This window comes from Pleurodeles waltl, chromosome 9, assembly GCF_031143425.1.
Source record: "Pleurodeles waltl isolate 20211129_DDA chromosome 9, aPleWal1.hap1.20221129, whole genome shotgun sequence".
Taxonomy (NCBI): domain Eukaryota; kingdom Metazoa; phylum Chordata; class Amphibia; order Caudata; family Salamandridae; genus Pleurodeles; species Pleurodeles waltl.
Window position 1 is genome coordinate 46535465 of NC_090448.1, and position 20678 is coordinate 46556142.

At 44.5% G+C, this 20678-nt stretch overlaps 1 protein-coding gene across 1 annotated transcript in view; it reads right to left on the reverse strand.

Moving 5' to 3' along the window:
* EEFSEC (eukaryotic elongation factor, selenocysteine-tRNA specific) overlaps window positions 1–20678 on the reverse strand; it is a 573771-nt gene that overhangs the window by 433533 nt on the left and 119560 nt on the right. The window contains exons 2-3 of the mRNA XM_069206246.1: window positions 10211–10418; window positions 154–250 (exon numbers count right to left, since the gene is read on the reverse strand). Of these exons, the coding sequence (XP_069062347.1) occupies window positions 154–250; window positions 10211–10418 (305 nt within the window). The remainder of the gene's footprint in view (window positions 1–153; window positions 251–10210; window positions 10419–20678) is intronic.

The window sequence follows — 20678 nt, forward strand, 5'->3', positions numbered from 1 at the left end:
GAAAACCTTTACCACCCCACAGTATAACGACTAAGCACTATAAACATCACCTAAGAATTTGCATGTGTCTGCATTGTCACAATCTTTCTAAGTTCTTCTAGCAGGCTGTTACTGGTGAACATCTGTTTCTGAAGGAAACTGGTAATGTTTTACCTGAATTAATTCGGGAACACCCTGTGCCGTTTCAGTCTCCGAAGCCTCTGGGCCACCCGGTCGAGCCGCCACAGCTATGATTGGGGATCCATGAAATCTGGGGGGTAAAAAAGCATTTTTTTTACACCTTATCACAAAAAATGGAATGATGTGTGCAAATGTCACTCACAGACATAGTTGGAGAACTACATTGTAAATGCTTTTCATAGACATATCCATTTTTGTTGATGCAGAACAAAATATATTCAGGCAAATTATATGGGTGCAAGCAAATAGAAAAATAATGTTTTCACAAAATTCTCGCCCAGGCTCAATCAATTGTGGACACAAAGGATACCAAGTGAATGAGTGATTGATATAAAAACTAATTCAACATTGTTGCCTACTTACTCTGCTAATAATGGTCAGTGCTTTACAAAAGAGATTGCATTGCACAGACATTAAAAAGTGTAAAATAATCAATACAGCAGACTCTGGCGTCAGTCGGACTGTCATCCACATGACATCTTCATCCCGCCACGGTGGAGGGAAATACTCCCTTCGACTACTACTCAACTCAACATGATCATAATTTATCAGTGAACATCCGTAAACTGGGTTTTACAAAAAAGGTGTACTATTGCAATACAAAAAAAGAATTATATACAGAAAATATAGTCACCATGCTAGGCCTGCTGATCAAAAAGTTACTCCATCATGTACCGTTTGCTAGCTATGTTTCTTGTTCAAACTAAAGAACAAGAAGGGTTGGTCTTGGGGTTCTTAAGAGATTCTCAGGTATCGCAGAGAAGGTCCAGTAAAGGTGGACAGACTGAATGGTGTGCCAGCCTCATATATGAAAGACAATCTACTGTTCTTTTAACTTGCTGATCAGCAATTAACATGATCTGTTTTACCACTGGTGGTGACATTTTGGGAGCCAACACATTTGAAGCTGTAAGAAAGGGTCTAGGGGAAGAAGTAAGGAGACCGAAAGAGCTGTGGTGAGGGATTTCCACCCCCTGGTCTTGAAAATGGGGAAGGTGTAGGCAACCAAGAGGTATGAAGCAAGTGAGACCGCGGGAGAAGAACATTTTTACAGGAGGATATCCTGAAATGGGAAGGCTTCACCATGGAAAATAAAATACCAAAATATATGAAATAGGTCAATCAATAAAGTAAATGTAAGAAACTTCAGCAACGGTTTTGTGTAAACTATAGTCAGTGATCGACAAAACCACATTTTAAAAATCTATTTTTCTTTTTTTAAAATTTTACCTAGAATCAGTTGAATGTTGCTGTAGTGCTAATTGTGAAAACCTGTGTCACTTAACCCTGGAGAGAAATGATGACAACCTGCTGGGTACAGCTTAAAAATGTTGGTGTTCACACACCCCTCAAAGAGCTAGCTAATTTCAGTGGGAGCTCTTCAAAATGTCCTTCACTAAGACTGAAAAAGTCCGACGTGAACAAGGCTTGAGGGATCAGCAGAAGGAAGAGAACACTCACCTAAAACATTTACATCCCAAACTGACCACAAGAGAAGAGTAAAAAGGATCCCAAGATCAAGTTCCGTGATGTGACAATCCATCCATATTGTTAGATGCAAACTCGCTGGAGCGATCCTCACCTCCCAGTTAAGGATTGGTTGAGAAATACACAGCACAGGCTACAAACTGAGATGTTTAGTAGCAAGTGTAGAAATATAATGAAATGGCAGGATGAAGAAAAACTAAATATTTTAAAAAAGGAAATAAGTTGTTCAGCTGTGGAAGCAGCCCCTGTGAGACAGGACCAACTTTTTAATGGGCGTGACCATGAGGTCTCCACCTAATTCTAATGGACAGCCAACGGAAAGTCCCAGAACCCCAAACCCAACTGCGAACAGAATGACCCACAAAGGCAGTTCCAAAAAGCAGTCCAAGATTAATTCAAACTAAACATAGATTGGTAGCACTCCTCAGAGTCATATAACAGTAAGAATTTGCAAGCTTTTACTAAAGGAAGCAAAAAAGAAAATATATTCCTTTACTAATGATGTACTTCATAAATGATTTAATTTCCAAATTTATATTCCTCAATACAGCCAAACAGGTAACAAGTCTTTCTTGCTCTACAAACAACTTTAAGGCCAATATCAGAGCATAAATAGAATGATATTATTTGGTACTTATTCATAGGTTAAAGTGGATTATTAATTATTGAGGAAAACAAACATGTTAGATGTAGACCAAAGAATCAATTTGTCAAAATATTTACTGTACAATACATATTGTATTTGGTCTCCAATAATGGATTTCCCATTTGATAACATTAACTCTGATTCTTTTGTAGGGTATTTTTCTACAGAGTATGTGACTAGAATAGAAGGTCCATGAGAAAATTCTCCAGGCGAGTCAACTGACGGTCTTGAGGTTCGCCAGGTATGGCAAGAAAAGCCTTCCGAGTTTTCTGCTACAATACATAATTTTCTGGAAAGAATCAAATAAGAGCTACAGATCCCTTCAGAAGATCTATTTCAAAGGAGCCAAAGACAGCCAAGGCAGTCCCAAAAAGTTGTAAATGGAAATCCTAAGAAGTAACAATAGGTGGCCCGAGAAGCAAACTAGCCAACCCTACCTCCTCTTTCGGATTAGGTGATAACCTCAAGTGTCTCCGGCAGGTAAAAGCTGCCGTTGTAAAGATGATTTCTGATGGTAATAGTGTTATCAGCCCTTATCTTCCAATTTTTAATAGAGTCCTCGGAATAGGCAGGAATGGTCGCTACTAGCGCCAACACTGCTGCGGCAAGCACCACTGTATTTTCTGAAAGGTTCTAATCCTTCTAATAATTTACTCCGCTTAAAAAAGTGAAAATGAGCACAAGAAGGAAGTCATTAATGCTAACTCAGTTTTTAAACTTCATGCAGAGTAATAAGCATCCCTACTATCTGGACACTGTTTACTAGAGCATGGGTACCCAACATCAGTCGACCAGGCCCTGACACATGCCAGATTATCAGGCCATCCACATGAAATAAATTTACATTCAAACCTCCGAATAGAGATCATTTCTATACTAAGTCATTATCCTGAAAATATCATGCAGCTGTGGCCCTTGCTGACCAGAGTATCTGTACTCACTCTTATTCAAGAGGATATACATCACATGATCTTCCCCCATGTTGCTTCCTAAATGTTGTTCAAACTTCCAAATGCCTCCTGGTGAGGACCTTTCAGATTGATATGCTTCAATTCTTGAAACGTTGAAAACTTTGAAACACTTGGACCTATACCACTCTGATTATTTCTGGAGCTCCCCTGTAAGTGTTGTCTGTAGAAAAACTCCAACCTATACTCATTGCTGGGCTCAGAGACATAAGTATACACAGGAGTTCTACCAAACCCCAATTGTCAGGGGAGCTTGCTGCCTTCCCCCTCTAATAGATCCTACTTTAATACTACCTAAACACCAACCCCCGCCACTGATAGCATCAGCCTACTCACACCTACAAACACAAACCCTGAACAACTGCTCACCCTTTGGGACCCTCTCACAACTCAACCACAAGTTCTGTCATGAACTCCGTACACTCGGGGGCACCCATAGACCTATGTCCCCACCACATCTTCAACCTCGGTGGCAGGACAATTGTCGATGAGCTCAAGAAACCCCTGAACCCATCCATCATCACAACCTTCTTCCTTGAAGACTGGAAATATGCTGAAGTGAGGCCCCTCCTGAAGAAACCATCCACTGACCCAGCAGATCCGAAGAACTCCCAGCCCATCTCCCTGCTCCTCTTTCCAGCGAAGATTCTTGAAAAGACAATCAACCAGCAACTCACCGAACACCTGAAACACTACAACCTCTTGGACCCCTCTCAATCCGAATCCCGAGCCAACCACAGCACCAAGACAGCCCTGACCACAGCCACTGACGACATCAGGGCGCTCCAAGACCGGGTCAAAACAGCAACCCTTGTGCTCCTGAACCTGCCAGCCACCTACAGCACCATCTACCACCAGATCTTCATCAACAAACTCCACCAAATCGGAATCCAGGGAGACACCCTCAAGTTGATTGCCTCATAGCACACCGGAAGAACCAAGAGAATCCACCTCCCACCATTCACCTCAGAACCCAAGAAGATCATCTGCGGCATCCCACAAGGATCGTCCCTCAGCCCCACCCTCTTCAACAAGTACATGACCCCTTTGGCCAACACAGATCGCACAGAGTCAACATCATTTCCTATACCGATGACACCCAGCTTATCTTCTCGCTGTCAGAAGAACCCTCCACTACCAGAGCCAACTTCCACAGATGTATGATGAATGTCGCAGGCTGGATGAAGGACAGCTGTCTCGAGCTCAACACAGACAAGAAGGAAGTCCTTATCTTTGGGAACAACACCTCACCATGAAACGACACTTGGTGGCCTGCTGAACTCGGCCCTTCCCTCATCCTAACAGACCATGCCGGCAATCTCTGCATCATCTTGGACAGCAAGTTATCTATGCAGAAACAGGTAAACACAGTTTTTTAATTACGCTATGCACCTCCTCAATATTCCAAGTCATGACTTCAATTTTAGACATGTTGACTGCATATCCCGATTACTTCCCAAACTCCTGTGTCAAATGCTCTAAACTTTCCAAAGTGGAACTCAAGTTACTTGTGTAGACCATTATATCATCTGCATATGATGATATTTTATTTACCAGCCAGAATGTCGAACGGATTTAATAGACGGGTCCCTCCTAACTTTCTCTGCAAGCGGCTCAATATATAAATTGGACAGTAATGGAGAGAGTGGGCAACACTGTCTGGTTCCCCTGGTGATCCTAAAAGCCGTAGTTAAATTTCCGTTTAGCAATATTGTAGCCATGGGGGTTTTATAAATGTCCTTAACGACCCTATGGAACTTTTCACCAAAGTTATAATTAATCAAGATAAAATTTAAATACGCCCAGTTGACCATATCAAAAGCCTTGGTAGCATCTAAGGTGATTATAGCCAACTGGGTCTTGTTGGCAGTTGCCAGATCTATAGATCCAAATAGCTCCTGAGATAAGTCATGCATGTATCTCCCCTTTAGAAAACCCTTCTGGTCTTCCTCAATCAAGTTCCCAACCACACTGCCCAACCTTTTTGCCAAGATATTTGAAAACAATTTATAGTCGTTATTTAGCAAAGAGATTGGTCTATATGATTCACACATTGTGGGGTCTTTACCTGGTTTTAATATTAGGGTAATTACAGCCTCATCCCAAGAAATTGGAATAGGGCTATCTCCTCTAAAAATGCCATCAAATAATTGTGGTAAAATAGGTTTAATAATTTCCTTCATGCATTGATATAATTCATTTGGCAGCCCACCTGGTCCTGCCGCCTTCCCTATTTTGCCCTTACTGATAGCCTGCAACACCTCCTCCGAGGTTATTATTGTCTCTATCTCTTCCTTCTCCCAATCTGTAAGATTTTTAACCTGTAGCCCATTCAGCCATTCTAATCTTTTGAAGTTCAATTACTACTTGATCTTCATTATATAAAGACAAAAAATAAAAATCTACAAAGGCTTGCTGTATCTCCATGTCCGCCACTAATCTTTTCCCTGTGATGTTACATCTAATTTCCCTCAACTCATTTCTGATCAAATCTGTCTTTATTTTCCATGACATGAGTTTCCCTACACTTTCACTATATTCAAAGTGCTCTAGTTTGCTAGCCTCCCATTTGGCCTTGACCCTTGCTTCTAAAGCGGCCGCTAAGATGGCTTTTTGCGCCGTGATCTCTTCCAACAGAACTTCCCTCTCTGCTTCCTGCGTCTGTGAGCCTAGCTTTCCCTCTAAAAAAGTGATGGCCTGTTCAGATTCCTGGAGCATCTTCTTATACTCACTGTTCTTTTGTGCTGAAAGGTTAATCAGAACACCCCTTATAAAGGCTTCAAAGGAATCCCAGACCACATGCAGAGCCACAGAATTGGTATTAATCTAAAAAAACTCACTGACTTTTGCCTTTAGGGCTTCTATCACTACTTGATCCTTCGGAAGTGAACGATCTAAGGTCCACCTCCTTGTTTGATTACTAGAGTTGCATTTCAACACCAACAGAACTGCTGCATGGTCAGATAAGTGAGCTGCTATATGCTGAATATCTATTACTTCTGTTTTAAGTGATCTATCTAATAGGAAGTAATCTATTCTTGATTGGTATTTATACTTTATGTTATGAAACGTGTAACCTCAGGCCTGGCCATGTCTCTCTCTCCAAATAACCAAAACTGCAAAGTGTTTCATTATAAATCTTACACAGATCTGTGATTTAGGGCAGGTTTGAGCTCTACTCTTATTTGATTTATCCGGAGAGTTATCGAAGACGGAGTTAAAATGTCCTGAAATTATTATAGGATGTGGGGTATACAGTAATTCTCAACATAATTCTTGCAGGGGTCTGGATCAGCAACGTTAGGGCCGTAATATCCTGCCAATGTATAGACCCTCTCGTTAATTTTAATATTTGCTATAACCCACCTACCTTTCTTGTCTGATTTATAGTTCACTATAGAGGCATTTAATTAATTCTTAATCAAAATCACAACCCCCCTCGAATGGCTAGTGTGGTCTGTGCACACCATCTGCTTCATCCATCTTTGAGATTTGAAAATGTCAGAAGATTCTTTGCTTGTCAGGTGCGTCTCCTGTAACACTATTATCTGAGCTGAAACCTCCCTTAGATATTATCTCTCTTAGGCCTTACTCGAAGACTGTTCACGTTCCAGGATAGAACCTGAAACCCTCTTGCATTATCTATCATTTTGCTTTCCATAAAATTCTAACATATGAATTCCTACCTCAAATACTACTAGTACGGAATCCTGAGGATCACCAAATATTCAGAGGCACACCATTCTTTTTTCTTTTTCCCCCCTAATGCTTTCCACCCAGTGCTCACCTTCGCCCCTCTTTACCCTAGTCCACCCCATCCCACCCCTCCCCAAGGAGAACCCTACCCTGCTCCAACTTGGCTTTAATAGCCCTTAGGCGCCATCGGGCTTTCTAAAACACAAAAAGAAAAAAGAGAAAAAGTAGAGCAAAAAGATATTTAAAAAGAGCTTAGTTACATATTGTTTCCTATGGCCCGGGGGACCTACACCCCACTTCTATCTTAGGTAGATTTGTTTCCTAATGTCTCTAGTAAGTTGTCAGCCTCCTCCCAAATCCCTTATATTATACATTTTGTTATTTACCATGACTTTTAAGATAGCTCAGAATTTCAACTGTGCTGTGCCACCTAATTTCTTAAACTCGTCCAACCTTTTCCCTAACTCCGACTATATGTTTAGGGTAGTGTGGGAGCTATCCGACCTTATATCAAAGGTAAAGTCTTTCCCACTAAGCATCCCCTGCTTTAACACCTTAGTCAATAACTTCTCTTTGATAGAATATTTGAGAAAATTCACTAGGATCCTCCTGGCTTGTTCTTGTTTACGGACTTCCGATATGTATCTCAGTGCACTCTCTGAATATCCTTAACCAGCATATCCTTTGGACCCTCCCAAGTACCACTTTGGATAAGAACTCAACTACTAGTGTCTTAATATCCTCTCCTTCTTTCCTTTCTGGAACGTTCAGCAGTCTGATGTTGTTTCTCCATGCAATATTCTCCAGCAATTCCAACCTGTCTAGATTCTCTTTATATTTTACCTTCAGTTTGTTCACTTCCTGTCTGTCCCTGGAGGTAGATTCTTTTAATTCTTCAACCGAGTCTTCCATGGCCCGCGTTCTTTGTGCCAGCACATCTAGCTTATGTGCTAGACCTTCACACACTTCCTGGATCTCTTTCTGGTTAGTCTGAGATACAGAAAAGCCCTTTCTGGCCTCCTATGCTAAGGATTGTAGCAGCTGTTCCAAAGCCTGGGCTTGTGGGGCCCGAGAATCGTTGTTCCCCCCTTTGCACAGTTACAGGATTCACAACGTTCTGGTGATTCAGATCTCTTTTTTTCTCCTCCCTCTGGAGGTTCCTGATTGGAAGCTGGCAACCCCTGTGACTCTGTCACTCTTGGCCTGGCTGAGTTCTGACCCTCCCACTTCCCCCTTCTTGCTCTCTCCGGCCCTAGATGCAGGTTTGGGGCTTGTAACTTTAGGCCAGTCTTCAACTCACAATTGTCGTCTTCCATGGTCCTGCCTGAGTCCTCCCTAGAGTGTAAGAGGTGTGAGGAGGTGGAAGAATCCTCAGAAAGGTCCTTCTGAGCTTTAAAAAAGGACCTAAGAAAGGGGGTTATTTTTTGTTGTTCCTTACCGCGTGCCGGAGTTACTTTTTTACTCCCTCGTGCCACTATCTGGCCCCCTTGAATTGGGGGGTGAAGGGGGTTACAGCGGAGGGGGGAGGTGTCATTTTTTTTTTTTTTTTTTAGGGATTCCCCCTATCCGGTCAGTGTGATCACCTTGCCCCCAAACTTGTCAGGAGATCCTCTTACTCTGACCGAGGTCCTCAATAGGTATTTTTCCGACCTTCCCATTTTTATATTATGAGAATCAGCTCCCCCCCCAGCCACCCAAGTCCTCGGTTAACGATTGTATGGCTGCCCGAACCTTCCTTTCACCTTTCTGGGGCGCCATCTCCAGCTCAAGAATCACGTGTTCACGAGCAGATGCTTCTGTCTCTTCGCTGGTGCTGCCTCTGCCCCTGCTTCCCCCACTCGACCCCCTCAACCTGACCCTTGAAGTGAGCTTACGCACTTTTTTCACTTCCAGGGCCGCCCAGCTCCAGCGTGCTCCTCTGTCGCATCCTCCTCCTCCATACGACATTGACCCACAGCGTCCTCCCGCAACAGTGCTCCCCCAGAGCCCGCTGACGCTCAAATGGAGGGAAGGAAGAAGAGAGAGGAAAAGACAGTCTAGCCTCCCTGACCTCCGCTCGGTGTCCCTGGTCCTTTGGAAACCGCTCCACTCAATGCACAAAAAGGTAAGCAAAGTCTCCACTTGCCCGAGCTGCGCCACAACCAACCCTTAACTGGCCGCCGTGTTCTCCCCAGATGCGTCCAGGCAAAAACAGTCTTGTCCGCCTGCTTCCACACCCTACGCATGCAACATAAGATTTTCTAGTGACTCCAAATCGACACCAGAAGGAGCGTCATTCAAACCTGCGTCACCTGCAGGCTGGACTATGGTAACACTCTTTACGTAGAATCACTGCAGCGCCTCTTCGAGAGACTACAGACAATACAAAACTTAGCAGCAAGACTCATCCTTGACCTCCTCAGATGAACTCACATCACCACAAACCTCAAAAAGCTACACTGGCTACTGATCCAGAAGAGATGCCAGTTCAAGATGCTGACCCACGCATACAAAGCCCTGCACCACGAAGGACCAGCACACATCAACAAACGAGTGATCTTCCACCTACCAACCAGACACCTGCGATCTGCCTCCCTCTTTCTTGCAGACCCCATCCCAGATGTGCCAATCCAACAGCGGAGGACGCTCCTTCTCTCACCTGGCAGCCAAAGCTTGGAACAACCATTCCCTGCACCTGAGGAACACCACATCACTCCGGGAATTCAGGAAAGCACTCGAGACATGGCTGTTTGAGTGAACAGAGAACCTTTAGGCAGCTAGCAACCCCAGTGCCTTGAGACCCTCAGGGGTGGTTTGCCGTGCTTTATAAATCCTGATTGATTGACCTAAACACTACAGCTACAACTTTTCAATCACAACAACTGCAACAGCACAACTATAACAATTACAGCACAACAACAATGCAACACTGTGACCCAAACATCAATGGAACCCTGATTTCCATTGTGGGTAAACTCCTTGTGTCGAGTGGTTCTCCTAATCCAGACTAACGCATGATACTGTAACAAAGACAAAGCCATTTGTCATTGCACATTCATGCAGTAGGTGGTATGCAGTGGCTAATACAGACCTGCAACCCTGCATGTTGCTCAAAGAAACTGGACGCCCATTCCACATATCTATTTCAAGATCATAAAATGTTAATAGTTCTGATGAAATTCTTTGAGTAGACCTCAGCTTACAAAGTGTGTAATGGATCAAGGGCTAAATGAAAACAAGCATCATAACTTACTTGGTGTTTTCCAGGGTCTTTTGCATCTTCTTGGTCATCTTCTCAATGGCAGCTTGTCTCTTGCCCTCTGGAAGAAGATCAATTTTGTTCAAAACCACCACCATCTTCTGGCAGGCAATCTCACCAATGACCAGGCATTCAGCAGACTGGGTCTGCATGCCTTTGGTCACATCTACCACCAACATCATCAAGTCGATTATCTGGGCACCTGAAAGAGAAGGTTCGTCTAAGCATGAATACACAAAAAGTGAAAGAAATGGAAGAAGGGTGAGAGCAAGAGAATGAGCAAAAATGACAGACAGAAATTAAAAGATGGAGCATGTGATGAACTTGTGAAAAGATAAAAATGGAAGGGGCAGGTAAGGTAGAAAATCTATATAAGTTTGTGAAAGGAAAAAGAAGGGAGTTAGAGAGAGATAAAAAGACACACATGGGACAGTTTGCTGTTTTGTGGTCTTCTACTTTCATAAAGAGCGATTTACAACAACAAAAGACATCACAGCAGTAGACACAAGGATATCACTTGTAGTCTCCTGCTTCAGTGTAGACCATGCACTGTTGTGACGACTGCAAAGGTCAGGTGCGAAATCTAAACTAGGTTCTGGAGTAATTTTATCCATTGGAATATTGATTATATTAGATAAACTCACAAAATACAACAGAAAACATACAATATAATTAAAATACAATTTCAAGGTACATATTTGTTAACACAAGATGATCACATAATCAAATGCAACATTTTAAATTGAAATATGTACATCTCAACATATCTTCATTGGTATCCACTCATTATTTCAACCTTGACTGTTATCACTTAACATGCACCTCAATATTTGGGTAGGGTAACAGGTAGACAGCCACAAATGTCCAAATGTGCAACGTGTATCAGTTTTCATCTTCTGCTCTACATAATAATTTAAGATGTCTTGCCAACTTGCAAAGATGGTCTACAACAGAAATAATAATTCAATAAAATTGGGCAGGCTACTGGAACCCTTATACCCATTATTGTCACTGATGGAATGGGCCTAACGGGGTCTTCATGTTGAAATTGTTTTTCAACAAACAGACCACATTTTGGTCTGTTCTCAAATATGCAGTAGGAGCAATATCTATTACAACTATACATGCTATAATTATTGTAAATAAGTTCTAAAAAGATACCAGCTTGTTACAGAGACTTCAGTCTATGGGCGATTTCCACAATGAAAGTGTACATATTCTGGAATTTAGATGAGCAATGGTTACCAGAAGCAAACGGAGGTCAGCTTTCAAAGGTCTGCTGGACTGTTCCTTTTGCAGTAAGACAAAGGCTGATTTGAATATGGCAGGTCTGTGTTCTAGAGTGGCACAGTGGGCAAAAAATGAAAGTCCCGAATGTCACCTGAGATATGGCAGTAGCCTTGCTATTAAAGGTTAAGATGTTTATATTGCACTGTTGTCTCCAGGGCCAGCATTAGTGCTGGTGGTACCCGGTGAGATTATCTTTGTTGATGCCCCCCTCAAAAACTTCTTCTCCACAAATTTCCTCACTACCATGTTCCACCAGTGCCCCTCATCTCTCCATAGGTCAACTCTCACATGCATTTCACTTGTTTTAAAGCACAACTTGTATCAGTGCAAGGTGTCAGAGTACTTTACATCACGCACACATTATACAGATCCAATGAATCATATATGACTACATCAGTCAGGGGAGTGGAATTACTTTTGAGCAGAGCCCAGGACATATTGTTTGGGGTCAAAAACATGTTTATTTTGTCCTTGGGACAAGTAGGCCCAGCCCCCTGCAGCACAAACCCTTTGGCTGCCAGTTTACAGTACCACATTATGGATCAGGGAAGGGCATCGTCTGCAGTCAAGGTAATATTTGTGTCCATCTGCTAATGTTGTTTGAACTTGTATTTATGGTTCATTAAGGCAAAGCCTTTAGAATTAGGGTGAGCACTGTAAGAAAATGTTGCAAGCTCGGACTGCACTACTGACAGCGGTTTCAGTATAAAAATGTGTATGCACATTTGCAAACAATATCAGGCTACATATAATGCCCACATAATACTCTCTGGTTAGATGCAAATATTTGCAGAGGTTTTAAAGCAAGATCGATGATTCTTTGCTTTCAAAGTAAAATGTTCACAAAAAATGCAACTGGGAAAAAATGTTTTGCTAAAGTACTGTGAAATTGTACGTACAATTTCTTTGAAGCAACATTTATTAAAATGTGATGATGCATGCATATTTTTCAAAAATATATACATAAAGGAAAGCCAGTGTAACCAGTTTCAACATGATTATGGGAAACATGAAAATAAACAAGCACTGACAAAACCAATAGGTCTTTAGCAACACAAAAGGATGATGGACGGAGTGCTGAACAATGCAAACATCCCCCCCCAGTCACAGATCTGGGTTTAATCCATCTTCCTTTTGCTCACCGTGCCACCCCAGTTTGGACCCAGTCATGTGTAAATAAGTCTTGACCCTGTTCCCCATGGGAACAGTGTAGGAGGCTGGCCTGGCTTATAGTGGGTACCTTGTGGTACTTACACCCTGTGCCAGGTCCAGTTATCCCTTATTAGTAGAGTAGAGGTGTTTCTAGCAGCTTAGGATGATCGAAGGTAGCTATGGCAAAGCAGCTTAGGCTGAACTAGGAGACATGCAAAGCTCCTACTATACCACTTATATCATATAGCACAATATCATAAGAAAACACAATACTCAGAGTTACTAAAAATAAAGGTACTTTATTTTAGAGACAATATGCCAAAAGGATCTCAGAGAATACCCTCACTTAGGAGGTAAGTAATATACACAAGTTATATGTACACAAACCCAAAACAGGTAAGTAGCAGTAAGAAAAGTAGTGCAAACAATGTAGAATCACAATAGGAAGCAATAGGTAAACATAGGCCTAGGGGCAACACAAACCATATACTCCAAAAGTGGAATGCGAATCACAAATGGACCCTAGACCTATGGGAGATTGTAGAGGGTTGCTGGGACTGTGAGAAAACAGTAAGGGTGTCCAAAATACCCCACCCCAAGACCGTAGAAAGTAGGAGTAAAGTTACCCTACTACCCCAGAAAGACACAATAGTCGTGATAAGGGAATTCTGCAAGAACCACAAGCACCAGCAAAACACTGAAGACGGATTCCTGGATCTGAGGACCTGAAAAGGAAGGGGACCAAGTCCAAGAGTCGCGATAGTGTCCAGGGTGGGGCAGGAGCCCAGGAAACCCCGGATGAAGGTGCAAAAGGGCTGCCTCCGGGTGGAAGAAGCGGAAGATTCTGCAACAACGAAAAGGGCTAGGAACTTCTCCTTTGGATGGAAGATGTCCCACACCGTGCTGGATGTTGCAGAAGTGTTTCCACGCAGAAATACTGCAAACAAGCCTTGCTAGCTGCAAGGGTCATGGTAGAGGCTTTTGGGTGCTGCTGGGGACCAGGAAGGACCAGGATGTCGCCCCTTGGAGGAGGAGACAGGGGGGGTGCTCAGCAACTCAGAGATTCCCCGCAGAAGCAGGCAGCACCCGCCGAAGTACCGTAGCAGGCACTTGGAAGTTCTGCGAACTCAGAGTCACAAAAGGAGGGTCCCACAACGTTGGAGTCCAACTCAGCGGGTTGAGCACTGCAGGACAGAGCGTTGGGGACCCAGGCTAGGCTGTGCACAAAGGAATCCTTGGAGAAGTGCACAGAAGCCGGAAAGCTGCAAATCACGCAGTACACAGGTTTGCTGTCTGGCGTGGGGAGGCGAGGACTTACCTCTACCAAATTTGGACAGAAGGGCCACTGGACTGTGGGAGACACTTGGACCCAGCTCCTGTGTTCCAGGGACCACGCTCGTCAGGATGAGAGGGGACCCAGAGGACCGGTGATGCAGTCTTTTGGTGCCTGCGTTAGCAGGGAGAAGATTCCGTTGACCCACAGGAGATTTCTTTTTGGCTTCCAGTGCAGGGTGAAGGCAGACAGCCCTCAGAGCATGCACCACCAGAAAACAATCGAGAAAGCCGGCAGGATGAGGCGCTACAATGTTGCTGGTAGTCGTCTTGCTACTTTGTTGCGGTTTTGCAGGCGTCCTGGAGCAGTCAGCGGTCGATCCTTGGCAGAAGTCGAAGAGGGAAGTGCAGAGGAACTCTGGTGAGCTCTTGCATTCGTTATCTGAGGAATAGCCCAGAGGAAAGACCCTAAATAGCCAGAAAAGGAGGTTTGGCTACCAAGAGAGGTAAGAACCTATCAGGAGGGGTCTCTGATGTCACCTGCTGGCACTGGCCACTCAGAGCAGTCCAGCACGCCCCCAACACCTCTACATCCAAGATGGCAGAGGTCTGGGACACACTGGAGGAGCTCTGGGCACCTCCCCTGGGAGGTACTGGTCAGGGGAGTGGTCACTCCCCTTTCCTTTGTCCAGTTTCGCACCAGAGCAGGGCTGGGGAATCCCTGAACCTGTGTAGACTGACTTATGCAGAGATGGGCACCATCTGTGCCCATCAAAGCATTTCCAGAGGCTGGGGGAGGCTACTCCTCCCCAGCCCTTCACACCTATTTCCGAAGGGAGAGGGTGTAACACCCTCTCTCAGAGGAAATCCTTTGTTCTGCCTTCCTGGGACTGGGCTGCCCAGACCCCAGGAGGGCAGAATCCTGTCTGAGGGGTTGGCAGCAGCAGCAGCTGCAATGGAAACCCCGGAAAGGCAGTTTGGCAGTACCCGGGTTCTGCGCTAGAGACCCGGGGGATAATAGAATTGTGCCCCCAATACCAGAATGGTATTGGGGTGACAATTCCATGATCTTAGACATGTTACATGGCCATGTTCGGAGTTACCACTGTGACGCTACACATAGGTAGTGACCTAGGTGCAGTACACGCGTGTAATGGTGTCCCCGCACTCACAAAGTTTGGGGAATTTGCCCTGAACGATGTGAGGGCACCTTGGCTAGTGCCAGGGTGCCCACACACTAAGTAACTTGGCACCTAACCTCACCAAGTGAGGGTTAGACATATAGGTGACTTATAAGTTACTTATGTGCAGTGAAAAATGGCTGTGAAATAATGTGGATGTTATTTCACTCAGGCTGCAGTGGCAGTCCTGTGTAAGAATTGTCTGAGCTCCCTATGGGTGGCAAAAGAAATGCTGCAGCCCATAGGGATCTCCTGGAACCCCAATACCCTGGGTACCTACGTACCATATACAAGGGAATTATATGGGTGTACCAGTGTGCCAATGAGAATTGGTAAAATTAGTCACTAGCCTGCAGTGACAATTTTAGAAAGCAGAGAGCATAAACACTGAGGTTCTGGTTAGCAGAGCCTCAGTGATACAGTTAGGCACCACACGGGGAACACATATAGGCCACAAACATATGAGCACTGGGGTCCTGGCTAGCAGGATCCCAGTGACACATATCAAACACACTGACAACATAGGGTTTTCACTATGAGCACTGGGCCCTGGCTAGCAGGATCCCAGTGAGACAGTAAAAACGCCCTGACATATACTCACAAACAGGCCAAAAGTGGGGGTAACAAGGCTAGAAAGAGGCTACCTTCCTACAAACAGTCCAGCCCAAACTGCCAGGCCAGGTCCTCCCTGGACCGGAAACAAGCATTCTGGGACCGGTTTTATGGTATCACCCTTCATCAGCCAGGCTAGCTTAAATTCAGTGGCAAAGCGAGCAAGGGACCCACGTCTGGTCGCACCCCCAGTCCTGGTTCTCTCCATGCCCTTCTAATCACACTTTTCATTGAGATGGATGGCTTGCTCACTTTGTTGATATGAGTTTTCTCAAGAACTGGACTAGCCACTTTCAAACTGCCTTATGAACAAGCTGGACTGGCGCATCCAGATATGAAGAACAACTATGTAGCAGTTCAACTCCAGCATCTACGAAGGTAGAAGCTAGAGTTAGGACTATTGCTGTGGTCCCTGTGTGAGAATTGTAATTGATTTTTTTGCTGCTATACAATTTACTTACTTCTGAACTGGCACTGGTTTCACTTGTTGCAGTTCAGTATTTTTCATCAACTATAGTTAGTAGTGGATTGGGAGAGGGTAAGGTCTATTTGAGATTCTATTGGGCATTTAGGATTCTTTTATTGTGAGGCCATAAGTGTTTTTAACTATTTTAGCTTTTTTGATTTCCTCATTGTGCACTTTAAAAGAAGTTAGCCGTGTTCAGTGAATCTGTCCCAGCGGGAGTCTCCATCTTAGGTTGGTGCTCTAGGTGTTTTCCCATTGAAGCGTCCGGCCCGGTACCTAATGAAGGCTGGGACATGGGCGCACAGGTAAGACCATTGCTTTGGTCCCTGCATAAGAATTGTAATTTATTTTTTTACAGCTATAAAATGTACTTACTTCTGAACTGGCACTGGTGTCACATGTTGCAGTTCGGTATTTTCCACCAAATGCACGCCTACGGCAATCCCCTCTGCATCCATCCGCAACCGGGGAAGGGGGGTGCAGGGGCTACAACCCCTGTTTCGCGCAGGCCAGCCTGTGCTACTTTTTTTGCTGAACAGCTCAAATTGTTTAATCCACCACTAGAGGAAGGGTGCAGGCACCCGGTGAGGCAAGAGCATTCACATTGGAGAGCTAAAACTATGATTGGTCCATAGTGGACGAAGATTGAATAACAAACAATGGCCCTACCTTTGCACCTGCAACTGGGCATCGTAAGTACCGCATGATGTCACTTAACTGTAGGTCCATCCCGAAGCACAGTACTGAATCCATATGTCTTGTTTGCCACAGAGGCTTGGCTAAAAGAAGATTATTTGCCAGACATCGTCATGGCATTACCTTAAGGATATACTATACAAAGTTGTGACCGAGTAGATAAAATAGGAGACAGAATTGCTAATATACTCAAAAATAGCTAACACCTCCAAGGAACTGCTTAAAATGCTGAAGAGCTTTATGAAGCCAGAAATGTCTCAAAGCACTCCCACACCTTCAGTACTATGGTGTAACACACTAGCGGAGTTTTTTCTTGATAAGGTGAATAATATCCTAGGCACCTTGCTGGCGAACCTTAAAAGACAGCAGTTCGGTGATCTGTTGAAAGGAGACTCTAGTACAATGCTTAATTTGTGCTTGTTGTTTCCGGTGCGGGGCACAGGCACTTCTTTTTGAGGGCCGGAGCTTATTTTCTGCCTCAAGCATTTTCTGTGAGCAAAAGACACATATGGATAAGACGGACAAAGAGAAAAACGGAAAAGCGTCACAAAGGGAGAAAGCAGAAAGCTGCAGGAGTGAGCTGAAGGGGCTGATGTATTAAAGAGACCCGAGATGGCTTCAGGATTACGATGCCTCAGTATTCCGTGTTCGCACATTTAATTGCAGCAGCCCCGTGTTTCAGAGGAGAGCTTTGAGCACCGGCACGTTTTTATTTACAAATTAAGCACTGCTCTAGTAGCCCCTCATTGACAACATTTTCTAAGCTGCATGTGGAAGCTACAAAGGATATTCTCATTACTGTTAAATCGGGTTCTCCATAAAAAGTAGGGATTTTGTTACTAGAAGAACTCAGTGACATTCTAAACTGCTCATTAGAAAGTGGTACAGTTCCACAAGCTTGGAAGCATGCAACAGTAAAACCTCTCCTGAAAACACCTTCAGCGAATCCTCTACTAGAGGAGAACTATCGCCCCCATACCGCTTCTTCCTGTGGTCAGCAAGATTCTAGAAAAACACATGAACAAACTCCTTTCTGAATATTTAGAATCTCATTCAATTCTGCACCCCACTCAAACGGGGTTCAGACCAGGAAATAGTACAGAAGCTGCTCTATTAGTCACTACAGAAGTAGTAAAGTAGGTTTTAGACTTAGGCGGATTTGCAGCATTGATCCTGCTGGATTAAAGGGCCCCCTTTGACATAATGTCACACCCGACTCTTATGGTGAGAATGAATGGGGCAGGAATAAAAGGAAAATACCTTAACTGGTTGACTGATTTCCTAAAAGCACAGTTTTCAAATTCAGATTGAATCCTAAGTCTCTCCCTCTTTTACACTGAATTGTGGTGTACCACAAGGATCTCCGCTGAGCCCTAAACTTTTAAATCTTTATGTACGCCCTTTGGCAGAAATTGTGCAGAACTACGGTTTGGTGCTTATCTCGTATGCTGCAGATACTCAGACCATTGTATTGTTTACTTCAGATATTAAGAGAACTTCCCAGCAGTTAAACGCCCATGTAGACAGTCAGTTAAAGGTAAACAGAGATTAACAGAGGTACTGGTGGTAGGAAACAACCCTTCCTTATGGAATGAACTTAACTGGCCGGACAAACTAGGGACTCTCCCTGTACCTGTCTCATCAGGAAAGAGCCCAGGCTTTTGGAACGAGGATAAGCTTACCATGGAAACCCAGGCTAATAAACTGGCAGGTAGTTGTTTCAGTTTTTTCCGTGCACTACCAACATTTCTCACCTGGCTTCCTATCAATCTATGTCGAATAGTTACCCAGTGGCGTAGCGTGGGTTGTCAGCACCCGGGGCAAGGCAAGTAATTTGCGCCCCCTAACCCGGGGCAAGGCAAGTAATTTGCGCCCCCTAACCCGTGGATTTAGTCTCTTCCAAGATGTTGCGCCCGGTGCGGCCGGCCCCCCCTGCACCCCCCCGCTACGCCACTGTAGTTACCCAAGGTCTTATTAACTCCTGCTTGGACTATGGAAATTCACTTTACTAGTCCCAAAGTTGTCACAAACAGACTTCAACTAATACAGAATGCTGCAGCCCGGACTCTTTTTAAAATTCCCAAATTTACCCCAGCGGTTCCGGCTCTGACAGCTCTTCACTGGTTGCCAGTTTTGAAGAGGATTCAATTTAAGTCCCTATGTTTGGTTCATAGAGCGATATATAAGAGAGGATCTAAGCCTAATCACGGGTTAATTACTCCCTATGTTCCTAATAGGAGTCTAGATTCAGAAGGCCAATGCCTTCTTCGGATCCCCAGAATCAGGAAAGTAATTGGAGGGGGCAGATTTTTCAGATATTTAGCCCCTAAACTCTGGAATTGCCTTCCTCCTCACATTAGACAAGAGCACTCAGAATGCAGCTATGGGAAGTTATTGAAAACGTATTTGTTTTAGGGGCTATCCTTTCATGCATATCATATGGTCTGATAAGAGATTTATTTTAGGCTCCAGCGCTGGGAGGCCTGTTGGGAAGCCATGCGCTATATAAATACTGGGAAATAGAAATAGAAATAGTTCAGCACTGAGCTCAGTAAAGAAGGCTATTGTCTGCATGAACGCTTTACTACCTCGTTTATGGCACTAGGAGAGATGCCCCCTGCCAGTCCACATTTAATAATGTTGATGGTCCAAGTGAGGGACAAGATGAAGGAGAGGGTACCAAAGTGCACACCTTCCTACATGAAAGCAGAGGTTTGGGGAAGGAGGGCGCTTTGCAGCATTTAAAAAAAGTGCATCTGGCAAATGGATTATGGATTTTTGCACACAGATGGGCAACCTTTACAGCGAGGACAGGTTTCTGACATTTGAGAAGCAAAGAAAAGGTTTGGGGTTGATTTGGACCAACTCTTGAGATATGCCCACTTGGTGGGAGCAGTATGATTTGAGCGAAGTGGCTTTCATGGTAGATCTCCCAAATCAAACTCACTTAGGGGAAACTTGCGTTGTGAGATGACTGGAGAACCTTACTGGTACCCTGCCACAAGAGACAGAGCGATCTTTAGGCAGTGATCCACCTACTAGACACCAGGGATTTGTGGTGGGGGAGCGACCCTAGGGGCAAGGGAACTGTGCTCCCCCCAGCCCTCCCCCACAAAGTTTCAGTCTTCCTCCACTACCCTGGGGAGCAGATCAGGGCCATTATCCCCAATCTGTCACCATGGGGAGAGGAGCTGTCAGAAAGCCCACTAGACATATGAAAAATAGATGTAGGGATGAGGGCTGCCAACCATGGGCATTGCAATGTCCCTACCCTAAAACAGTGAAACAGTCTTACTGCCCTCCTGGGGGGCAGATTGGAGTTTTACACGAGTCTGCCTCCCTCAGAGGGGCAGGAAACCCACTAGACATCAGGGAATACTTATTAAAAAAAAACATAGGGGTGGGGCTGCCCGCTGTTGGCATGGCCATGCCCCCCACCTCAAAAAGGTCCAAGCTCTTTCTGCCCCCGCCTTCGCCCCCCCCCCACCCAACCGTGCCAGGCAAAAGGGTGCTTTGCCCTAGTTTGTCTCCCAGAAGGGAGAAGAAAGCCCACTAAACACCATGGAATATTTATTTAACAAAATATGGGGGTGGGGCTGCCCATCATGTGAATGACCATGCCCCCATCCCAAAAAGGGTGCAACAGTCTTTGTACACCCACTAGGGAGAGATAGGGGGATTAGATTGGGAGTATACCCCTATCTGCCGCCCCTGGGTTGGGGGAGGGGAAGAAAGACCACTAGACATCAGGGATTTTGCATTTGAGGCAAAATAAAGGAGTGCAGCTGTTTGT